Here is a 12,114-nt window from a genome sequence, read left to right as displayed (position 1 = left end):
GGCTATTCTCTTTAAAACATCAACCATTGATTCTTGTTCAGAATGATTAGATATATCTTTTTTTCACTTTTTTAAAACCAATTTTATTTTATTTATTATTTTTAAATTTTATTTTGTTTTTATAAATTTGTTCACAATGATTTATTACATTCAATATTTCTACACCAACCCCTCCACCATTACACCACCATTATTTTTAATTTTCCCAAGCCTGCCTCAATAGCAGGCCCTAAATAATTTATTTTGTATTGCTTGTTATGAATAATTCACTAAAAATGATCAAAAAAGATTTCCTTAGAAGAAAGTATGTGAGGATTGTTGTATCTTACTCTGTAGCCATTAATCCCTTGTGTAAGAGATTACTAATATCTTGTTATAGGTTGAGTCTTGTGTGCTAATATTTTCTAAATCAAGATTGGTTGTCCTCTACTTTACATCCCATCTAATGTGGTGTACTATTCCTGATACATCAGTGGCGTAGAGTATAATTCGCTGCCATTCGCCCCAGGAATTCTAAGATTTTAAATAAGGTAATACAGCTGAAGTTAAATTTTTAACTGGATGTTGACTTTGGGGTCTGAAGGCCTCTCTGCAGCTTGTTGACCTCTTCTGAGATTTATTTATAAGTCCCTGGATCATGGCTGGTTAATAAGCTTATATAGAGGCAGTCCGTGTGTGTGACTGCCAGGCTCCCGGAAGCACAGGCAGGTGGCAGGAGGCAGCCCATCCCCATCTTCGTGAGAGTCTGGAGATTTCAGTCATAAAACCGACATACCTGAGTATTTCAACACATTCATTCCTGGATAAGGCTCATCCTGAGCCTGTGGAGTCTGGCCGTGAGCATGGCAGTGATTGGATTATGGAGGTTTCTGGCTGCTGGGCTATGTTAGGGTGAGTGATGGGCTCACCTGCTTCCCTCCGGGGTGCCCCGGATGAGATTCAGCCTGGTGCTAGGTCTGGAGACATCTCCTCATGCATCTATTTTTGTGGGATCCTCCCCAATGGTGTTTGAGTGGCCTGGGGGTTCCACTCGACTCTAAAGGAACTGCCTAGTTAGAAAAAATAAAGTCATAAAATTTACATACAAGTGGTACTACATGGAAAATATCATGCTAAGCGAAATGAGTCAGAAAGAGAGGGATAGACATAGAAAGGTTGCATTCATCTGGATAACATAAAGTAACAAAATAAGAGACTAACACCCAAGAGCAGCTGTGATAAATACCAGGTTGTTCACTCCATGGCTTAGAAGCCAGCCGCACACTGTAGGGGCAAAGGCAGCTCAGATAGAGAAGGGAGCACCAAATAAAGGGTGCTGGGAAGATCTGCCTAGGATGGGAGATACATGCTGAAAGTAGTCTATAGACAGAACATGATTGCCACCCAATGTCTCTTCTACAGACCACAGCACCCAAAAGGAGAGATAGAACAAAAGGGAGTGCCCTGCCACAGAGGCAGGGTAGGATGGGGGATGGGAGGGGTGGGAGGGATACTGGGATTGGTGGGGGTGGAGAATGGGCACTGGTGGTGGGATGGGTACTCGATCATTGTATAACTGAGACCCAAGCACAACAACTTGTAAGTCTACAACTGTACCTCATGGTGTTTCACTCATAAAAAATAAATAATTTTTTTTAAAAAAAGGTAGACTGAAACAAACTCCTCTGCTATAAATTTTTTAGGGAAATAAATTCTAGAATTTTTGTAACAAAAAAAATAATAAAGGAACTGCCTAGTAGCTTGGGCTCTGCAGAGCCAGGGATTACTTATCCTCACCCCAACCCCAGCAGTGCTTTAGTCTCATCCAGGCATGCCCAGTGAACTATGCAGTTCCAGTGATGTATGACCTCATTATTGCACTATCAACCTGGACCCTCTTATTTTACCTGGTTTTGGTTTGTTTTGGCTTTTGGATCACACCTGGAAGTGCTCAGGGATTGTTCCTGGCTCTGTGCTCAGGGATCACACCTGGTGGAGCTTGAAGGACCATCTGAGCTACCAGGGATCAAACTCAGATCAGTGGCATGTAAGGCAAGTGACTTCTCTGCTAAACTATCTCTGGCCCCTTTTTAAAATTTGTTTCCTAGAGTATTTCATTCTCAAATTCAGATTTTGACCTGTTAACTTTGTATAGCTCGCCTCTAAGGTCTGTGCTTCTGAAAAGTGGTGTCATGGACTGGAGAGAACATGTTTTGCACTAGCTCCTATCTAGTTCCAGAAGTGATCCCCAAACACAGAGTTCTTCCTGTGCATGGATTTGGCCTGCCTAAGTTCTGTCAGATGTGGCCTCCGGATAAAACTAAGGAAAAACCTGGCATCCTTTAGTGATGACTGTTAAGCCTTCATACTCCTTTTGAGCAAGGCTTGATTTTTCAATTTAGTGCAGAAAGTTCTACAGCAAGCTATTTTTTCTGTATCCACATAAATTCAATTTTCAATTGGTTGAAAACTTTACACACAAAAAAATATTAAGGGCTAGAACAATGGTCCAGGGGTTAAGAAACGTGCCTTACGTGCAGCTGACTCTGGTTTGATTCCTCCCTACTCTTAGTGATCCCCTGGAGCACCACCAGGAGTGATGCCTGAGCACTGCCAGGACTAGACCCCGAGCACATCTAGGTCTAGCTCACTGCCACTGCCCCAATCGAATAGCTGTGCTGTCACCTATTCCATAGAAAACCAGAGAGGTAAGGTATGTCTGACCTCGGGCTGTGCTGACCCAGTTCTGTGTAGCTTTCGCAGTGTCATTCCTAGGTCTGGCAGAGGTAGGCTTCATGCCTCAGGCCTGGCAGGATCTACCCCACTCTCGTCCATTCCTTATTTATAGGACAGGCTCCATGATTGTGAGCCCACAGATGGTGTTTCCATAAAAACACCTCTTTCCTGCCCTTCACCCACTCCCACACTGTGGGGCTGGTAGTCATTGTCAGAAGTCAAGGCTGCCAAGTCTACCAGGTGAGTGTATGAATCCCGATGATTCAGGAAATCGGATCCAGCACTGGAAGTCACACAGCAGCCACAGATACCACAAATACCCAACAAAGTTCAGTGAGCTGAGGAAATGACAGAACCAGGTTGAAAGAAGATGAGAATTCTGCAGGGAGTTTAGGGAATCTCTAAGCATGCACAGGAAGTGGCCCATCCACCCTGTGCAGAAGGAGACAGCTGTGACTGAGCATGCCATTCTAATTTGGTTGTGTGCAAGAGCCATGATCAGATGCATCAGCTTGGAATTCGTTGTTTTACATATTACACGCTGCAGGAATCATGTATAAAACCTGCTCTTTTTCTGTGCTGTCAACTTGCAGGAAGACTGAACTTGGGGGTGTCAGAGGCAAGACTTTTAACTTTTCCGTGGCACAATCCAAACCTTATTAAAATAAACACTGACCTAGAATTTATACACAGTAATGACCCCTTATGCAGAGTGCATGTTCAGAGAGCCTTTTGTAAGAATAGAAATGTGAAGATATGCTTGAAACCTTTTTTAATCTCTCTGTGTGGGTGTTGTCTTGCTCTCTTCCTGGGTAACTGATACAGACTCAACAGGGCTCTAAGGTGATCACCTTGGTACAAAATGTCGTGGCTTCTTTCCAGAACTTTCTTTTGTCTAATTGCATTTAACCTTTCAATAGGAGCCATAGAACTCATACCACAAGATAGGGACTCTCTTATTGTGTCATCATAAGCTGCTTCTTACTTAATTCCTGTGCTTGCCTCATTGTCATGACCTAGTTCTACTTTCCCTGCCCTTCATGGCCTACACTTTCTTTTCCCTGAAGTAGGAGTGCGTGGGATCCCTCCTGGGTTGAGGTTCTGCTGAAGAGCAGGATGGAGCCACAGTATGTCCATGCAAACCTCATTCAAGCCATACCCTGAACCCCAACATGATTGGTCCTTCTCACCCATAGTCATCAACGCTCTGTGGTGTTTTCCTTGTTAAGTGATTACCACATTTTCTTAAGAAATGAGGAGAAGATGTCTTAGAGATAGCAAATAACTTGCCCAACTTCAATTAACTGACTCTTAGTTCTCAGAACAATTCCACCAGATGAGTGAAACAGCAACAATTCCATCTTTGAAAACCAGCTTGTTCTTATCTGTGAGATTTTCGGTATTCTTAAGACCAACAGAACCCAGCACCTCTGAGAAGCCAGGTTCAATGGCTGATTCAAAAGTGTTGCTGAATGTTTAAAAACAAAAAGTGTGAAGTATTTAATCCTGATTTCAGTCTCACCCCAACTGTTGCCTTACTCAGTGAGAGGCAAGAGTCAGGGGCGGAGGGGAGCATGGAAGGATGTTGCTTTCCCACTTCACTCTCTGTGTGTACCTTTCTTGCTTCTAAATTTTCCACTCCATCATAGTTGACCCCAAAGCTCAGGGGTTAGAACACTGGTCGTCTAAATTTTTCACTCTATTTTTGTTACTTTAACAAATGTCATAAATAAACATTGTGTGTGCTTGGGATCTCTTTTATAGTAAGAAAGGTATTAGCACTTAGGACATGGGGCCTGGAGAAAAAGAAATCATAGTAGGGGCTAGAGAAATAGTACAGCATGTGGGGCACTTACTTTGTGCCTACCTGACCCAGGTTCAATCCCTGGTACTCCATATGGTCTCTGAACACCACCCAAAGTAATCTCTGAGCACAGAGCCAGGTGTAAGCCCTAGTACTGTCAGATGTACCCCCCTCAAAAAAATCACAAAAACAAGTCATTGTAGGAAGGCTAAAAGCATATTATTTTTCTGACTTATTATTATTACTAGGGCTGGAGCAATAGCACAGCGGTAGGGCGTTTGCCTTGCACGCAGCCAACATGGCCGACCCGAGTTCGATTCCTCCACCCCTCTCGGAGAGCCCGGCAAGCTACCGAGAGTATCTCGCCCGCGCAGCAGAGCCTGGCAAGCTCCCCGTGACGTATTTGATATGCCAGACACAGTAACAAGTGTTACAATGGAGACGTTACTGGGCCCGCTCGAGCAAATCGATGATCAATGGGAGGACCTTTACTTTTTTTTATTATTATTATTACTACTTGGGGGTTTTGTTCCATACCCAGAGGTGCTCTTGGCTTACTCCTGGTCCTGGCTGAGGGATCATTTCTGGAAGGGCTAAGGGGCCATATGCACTGCTGGGGACCAGTGTGGGTTTAGCTGTGTGCGAGGTAAATGCCTGAACTCATGTATTGTCTCTCTGGCCCCCTAAGATTTGTTATGATGTTGTCAAAAAGATTGATCAATAAGCACTTCTTGTCTTAATTGAAAAGTATAGCTTGGGGCTGGAGCAATAGTACAGCAGGTAGGGCATTTGCCTTGCATGTGGCCGACCCGGATTCGATCCCCAGCATCCCATATGGTCCCCTGAGCGCCACCAGGAGTAGTGCAAAGCCAGGAGTAACCCCTGTGCATCGCTGGGTGTGACCCAAGAAAGAAAATAAAAAGTATAACTACATCAATCATAATCACAGTTTTGTCCAAAACTATTTCAGATGCAGAAGCAAGAGTCCCTATTGCAGCTCCTAATTCATATAGGAGCATCTGGAATGTTGTCATCTACATAATGATGTCACTTAACTCTGTCATTCCCCCAAAGCGTATAACTTTCTCTAAAGGAAAGTAAAATGTCTCTAAACCTCATGTTGTTTTAAAAATTGTATGTACATTTCACACATTGAAAGCGTGTGACTCCCTGGTGTTTAGTATAATGACAGGTGTGTGCAAACATCAGCGGCTCAGTTTTAACATACCTGTATCATCACAGAATGAAACCCCAGCCTCTTTTATTTTTTTTATAAAGTACTTCACAGTATTTGATTACATTTAATATTCAAACACCATTCCCACCGCCATATTTCAGATGTTTCCATCCCGAACCCCAATCTCAGCCTCAAAGCAGAACCAAAATAATGTATCTTGTATTGCTTGTTATGAAAAACTGCTGAAAGTGCTACCAAAAAAAATCCTTAGAGGAAAGAGTGAGAAAATTGTTGTATTTCACCCAGGGGCCATTAAGCCCTTCTATAAGAGATCACTAACATGTTGTTAAAGTTTGAGCCTTGTGCTTTTATATATCACTGTATCACTGTATCACTATCATCCCGTTGATTGTCGATTTACTCGATCGGGCGCCAGTAACATCTCTATTTCTCCCAGCCCTGAGATTATAGCAGCCTCTTTTTACTCATCTTTTCCCAATAATTGGAGGCTCTTTCATGGTCAGGGGAATGAGATCTGTTGTCGTTCCTCTATTTTGCATATCTAATACACCACGGGGAGCTTGCCAGGCTCTGCCCATGCCGGTGGGATACTCTCGGTAGCTTGCAGGGCTCTCTGAGAGGCACTGTAGCACTGTCCTCCCGTTGTTCATCGATTTCCTCGAGCGGGCCCAGTAATGTCTCCATTGTTGTTACTGTGTTTGGCATATCAAATATTTATATATTTCTCTCTATGATTTGTTGCCTGCTGTCTGAACCCCATCAGATATGGCATAGTAACCATGGAAAAATGGGAAGGAAGTGTCTTATAATGTGTTCTTGGAAAGCGACCTGGAACATGGCAGTGGTTGGGCAGTGTAGGTCGGCTGCTGGAGCTGGATCCCTTGAGGTGGAGAGGGCTCTCACCCACCCCACAGCCTATATATATATATATATATATATATATATATATATATATAATATAGTTCCCTCTAAGATTTGTTGCATCCTACTTTGAACTGCCCACCTTTCTTATCTCCTTCATTGTCTTTTTGGTTTTGACTTTGTATTTATTCATAGAGAGTCAAGGATAGCTTTTAGGATTAAAGTAAGTAAAAAGCAAAGTCACTGTTGATGACATTTAATACTGTTTCCTACAGAGAGTGTCTCTTCGGGCTTCCCAGTAATGTTCCAAGAGCCCATTGGCAGGGGAAGTATGGGGAGCCGAGAGCTAGAAAATGATAGTACTCAGGCAGTTCCTGCCCCCAACCCCCCCTCGCCCAGTCTCTTCTGTCTCAGGGACAGGAAAGATGAGTGCTTACTGCTTCATCTGAGCCTTCTTGTGGAGAAGCAGCTCTTCCAGGCGGGAGGCCAGGCAGGAGGCTGGGCCTTGGAGACAGGGACTCTCCTGGGACTCCATGCCAAGGGCCTCTGGAACCAAGGACATCAGCAGGAACAGGAAGCAGCTTTCCTTTTCCTTAATGCTCCAAGGTTGACTTGGGCTTCAGGCGGTAAAGGAAGAAAGGAGGGAGGAAAGGAGAAAAGGAAATTTGGAATGGAGAGAGGGAGAGGGAAGGAATGCAGAAGGGAGTGAGGGAAGGGAGGAAGGAAAAGGCTGCGCCCATAGGTCCTCTTTCCTGTTCTGTTCAGCCCCTCAGAGGTGATAAAGCAGAATCACAAGCCACATATGGGGTCCGTGGAGGGCAAAAGAACTCAACCTGGGCCTCCTTTTTCTGTTCTAGGTCGCCAGATCCCACCCTTGGACCCCCATGAAAATGGAAACAATGGTGCCATCAAACTGGGAAAGCCAACCTCGCCCACCAGCCGCCGTCGCTGCTGTTGACCTGAAGCCAGACCTGCTTCCCGTGTCCTCTGTTGGGGGCCTGGCTCCTCACCCAGAGAGACGCAAGCCTGCGGCCGTTGCAATCTGGAAGACTTCCAGGGAATGGGGCAGGAAATGCCCCCATTAAAAAAAAAAAAAAAAGGAATTTTAGGAAACTATGGAAAATTCCAGCATACTGCCACGAAGTGACCTTTAGCATTTTCAATGCACTTGCAAGGGTACTGAAATGAGCTAAACAGTAAAGTTGAGGTCCTTTGTTAAAAATCTTTAAATATTCTTAAATTTGTACAAAAGGTTTTCCTGGGTTTTGTATGATACTAACATAGTGTTCCATTCTGATTTCCGGTGTTCCTTAGCCAAATGTCAGTCACTTTTCCAGTGTCACTGCCTTTGATACCGAACCAAAAGGGTGATTTAATCCAGTTTTCCTTTTAGCAGGAAGTAACTGGACCATCACTGGAGCTGTAGACCAGTACTTGCGCTGTTGGCGTACTAGAAGCTGTTGTTCACAGCTCCAACTCTTGAAGTTCTTTCTCTAGATTGTCGTCACACACAAACAGATCCAATCTGACTCAATTCCTCTGTGTAATTGGGAGGCCTCTTAGGTGAGTAGTGAGAGATGGAGGATATAAGTATGATTCCAGAGTCTCCTGTCATGCACCCCTCCCCAGTGATTAACTTCTCCTCTCAGAGAAGTTACTTGCACAGAGTATTGTATTCCTAAGTCAGAGTGTCACACGCAAGCAGAACTGGAGGAGGTTTGCACCTAATTCGTGGAGCTGATTTCTTACGATAGTGATTAGTCTTAGGTCCCAGTTAAACCAACCAGAAGAAGTACCAGCACCTTAACATTTTAGACTCTCAAAAGTGCAAAATGAAAAAATAATTTTTTTAGAAGATATCAAGTTTGGGAAAGTAGATATTAGGACTAGTACAAGGTCTACTTCTAGAATGTTGGACTGAAAATAGTCTAACAAAATCTTCCAATTCCCTGTCCCCTTACTTAAATATTTTGAATCCAAAGGAGAGAAAGGTGTTTCCACTCAGAATTCAAATATTTAATAATGCCAACATTTATAAAAGGCCAGAGTAAAGAAATAGTAGATTTCCTTCCTGTTAGGCCTTATCACAGGAGAGGGTTCCTAATGTATACTTGGATCCCTTGTAGAGAGGAGGAAACTGCAGCCGAATGGCCTCCAAAAAGATGGCTCCTAGGGCATAATGGCAGGGCCCACAGGACCCTCCTTGGCAGAAGTATTCCACAGCCAGCAGGCACTGACTAGAATCACAATACAAATGCCAGGAAAGGGGGTGAGAGCTGATTAAAGGCCTGGCACTTTCCTAACTCGGCTGGTGCTTCAGAGTCCTGTCAGGTACGCCTGTCTGGCAGATGAGGACCCCAAGTCCACCATCCACCAAGGCCCAGGGTCCTTGGCAAGACTGGGACCAATTCCACACTCCTGCATGTTGACTGCTGTCAAGGAAACAGCCAGGCAGAAGTCATAGACTTAGGCTTTTTTCACTCAAGTCCAAATGCTCCATCTGGTACTCATCTAAGTTCAACCAACCTCCACCAACCTCCAAAGTCTGATAATAATCTTAGAATGTGAAGGCCAGAAACACATAGTTTTAGTTCTCTTTGCTCTCCCAGATAGGTACCTCAAAAACTATTAGCTGCAGGTATTTGGGTAAACTTGGAAGGGTCTTTGCCAGGATTTTTAGTATTTTCTCTACTTAGTCAACCTGACTGGCTAACATAATTCCGCTTGCAGGTCAAGCGATTCTTACATCTCTCTCCCTGTAGTTTAAAGAATAAGGACTGAAAATGAAAATGACATCTTTCCAAGTGACAGCCCAGGGCTTGTTTTTTGCAACCTTTGTCTATTTTTGAGAACCTGAGTCTTTCTCGACAAAGCGCTTCTGGCTGAGGTGGTCTGTGTCCCAACAGCTTTGGAGCTCCGGCCTGGCTCCTTCCTGCGTGGCTGTGACCTGCCTGGCGGACCTTAGACTCCATTCATGAGCTACCCTTGAATAAACTCATGGTCTTATTTCAGAAGCACACGCGGGTGCGAACCACTCTCTCTGTACTTCTTAACTACTCAAGCCAGTCACAAGACTGTGAACACTACTCGGAGCCACTGGGAAAGGGACACTAGCTGGCATGTGGGCACACAAGTATCCATGGAACATGAAGTCTTTGCTGAAGACATGCTGGCGCCTGGTCCAGATGAAGCTGCTGCGTCTTCTCTTTTTGAAAATCTTTCTTCACGTTGCCTTGAACTGACATTCTGGCTATTCTAAGAATTGAACCATAACTACCATAACCACCAGATGTTACAGAAAGACTCAAAGGGACTGTTGCTTCAAAATGTCAAGCAGTTTCTTGTGGAGTGGCACTCCTTGCATCGCTATCCAAGACTTGCTCCTTTTCCCTGTTTCCTGGCCTTCCCTGTGCAGTCCACAAGTGTATGTGTGTTAAAGATTTCCTATTTGCTAGGAAGACATACCATTGATTCCACTCAGAGACTGCCACATGACTGCAGTGTGTTACTTTGGCAGGGGTTCCCATGGGGATTATTTCCCAGCAGGCAGTGGAATTATGCAAATGATATTTAAGGGTACATCATTGACCTGCCATTTTATAGCTGAAAATGGTACACGAGGGCGCTGGGATGCAGACTACGAAGGTTGAAGACCTAAACAAACCCCTAGACACCACGAGGGCCGTGCCCCACCCCCCCCCAGAGAATTGAATTATGTTTCTAAGACAGATTTGGCTGACTGAAATATTTTCTGACTGAAATATTGTCTCTCAGATCATAGAGTGGCTTTGGGAAGCTCCACACCTCGCTGCACTGGAATGCGTTTAGCAAAACTGGTAGAGTCGGCTTAGCAACGGAACGGCCCTCTGGTGCTCTAGTTCTGGGCTTTAGCCGTCGTTGTGGAGACCAATGTTGATCCTATGTCAGTGCTCTGTTGTGGAGACTGTTTCCATTTCCTGTGTTTTTCTAAAGGGCTTTTGTCTGGGCTGGACCCAGGTTTTGTATATAGAAGACCCTGCCGCACGTAGGACCTCTCCCTTCTAGATTCTGTACTCAAGCATTGCCCTCAACAATGCCCAATGGTATCTGTTATTTTGGGTTTAATACACTGATTCATACTAATAAATATTTTTAAGTTTTACTAAGTTTATCTTTTTTTTATTATATCATGTTGGCAGAATAACTTTTGTGAGAGGTGCAGCTTCTAGCTCTGCATTTAGGAATTACTCCTGGTGGTGCTCGGGGGACTATATGGGAAGCAGGGGATCAAACCTGTCAGCCATGTGCAAGGCAAACACCCTCCCTACTGTTCTATTGCTCCAGCCTCGTAGATTTACTTTAAAGTCACTATAACTTCACGGTGAAGTTATAAGAATAGTGATTCCATGGCACAGTGGGTAGGGCATTTGCCTTGCACGTGGCTGACCCGGGTTTGATTCCCAGCATCCCATATGGTCCCCCAGTACCACCGGGAGTAATTCCTAAGTGCAGGGCCAGGAGTAACCCCTGTGCATCACCGGGTGTGACCCCCCCCCCAAAATAATAATACTGATTCACCAGAGAAGCCTATTGTACCTACCTATGCCTATTGTACCTGTGAAGTCACATGTAAGGACATTCCCTGGGGCTGGAAGAGTAGCTTAGAGTTTGAGCATATGCTTTGCCCATGGAAGCCCTAACTTAAGCACTGGCACCATGTGGTGACTCAGCACTGTGGGAAGTAGATCCTTTCCCCAAGTAAAGGGATGTTCAGGAGCCAGGAGATACTGCAGCAGTGAGGGCAGCTGCTTAGCATGCACCTGACCAACCAGCCGATTCTGGCACCACATGCCCTGACCCCCTCCGGAGCATCGCCAGGCGAAGCCCTGGAGATCCCAAGACCACCAGGGTGCCTAGGCATCTCTGGCACTGCAGGGCCCACGCAGCAGCTATCCTCGGGAGCTCCTTGCAATAAACTGCTGGCCCAGATGGCAGAAAATTGCTGGTGAGGCCCCCAGAGCTCCTGAGCACTGCTTGGGAGGCCGAAAGAAAGAAGAAAGGATGATCATTGGCGTTATTCGCAATAGCACAATCGAAATACAGCCAAGCCAAATGATGAGACTTGGGGCGGATTTAAATGATACAATCATGCATCAGCGTGCACCTCAAAATAGTATGTGGCGTGCCCCCTCGCAAACGCCACCCTCCTGGGGGTCTGAGAGAATGAAATCCAGCAGGTTGGGGCTGGAGAAACAGTTCCATGCAGCTGATGCTCTGCAGACGGGAGGCCCGGGTTCAACCTGAGCATAGGCAGGGCGGCCCACAAACCAGAAATAAAAAAGAAATACATGAAAGAAGTACAAAGGTATAAAGACTTCGAAAAACAACAAGGTGGTGTGCGTGTGTCTGTGTGTGTGATTTAAAAATAAGTAATAGAATGTGGAACCAGAGAGAAAGCATAGAGGTTAAAGTACTTGCTTTGATACAGCTGACCTCAGACCCACATGGTCCCTCAAGCAACCCCATGAGTGACCCCTGAGCACAGAAGCTGGAATAA

At 44.9% G+C, this 12,114-nt stretch overlaps 1 protein-coding gene across 1 annotated transcript in view; it reads left to right on the top strand.

Annotated features, from left to right (window-relative positions):
- Nucleotides 1-10,719, top strand: part of RAB31 (RAB31, member RAS oncogene family) — a 127,123-nt gene extending 116,404 nt beyond the window's left edge. The window contains exon 7 of the mRNA XM_056137990.1: nucleotides 7,436-10,719. Coding sequence (XP_055993965.1) covers nucleotides 7,436-7,536 — 101 coding nt within the window. The 3' untranslated portion in view covers nucleotides 7,537-10,719. The remainder of the gene's footprint in view (nucleotides 1-7,435) is intronic.
- Nucleotides 10,720-12,114: the final 1,395 nt, after the last annotated feature.

This window comes from Sorex fumeus, unplaced genomic scaffold (genome assembly GCF_029834395.1).
Source record: "Sorex fumeus unplaced genomic scaffold, SorFum_2.1 ptg000128l, whole genome shotgun sequence".
NCBI lineage: Eukaryota > Metazoa > Chordata > Mammalia > Eulipotyphla > Soricidae > Sorex > Sorex fumeus.
Note: the sequence above shows the minus strand (reverse complement) of the source record. Positions and strands in the feature narration are given on the sequence as shown.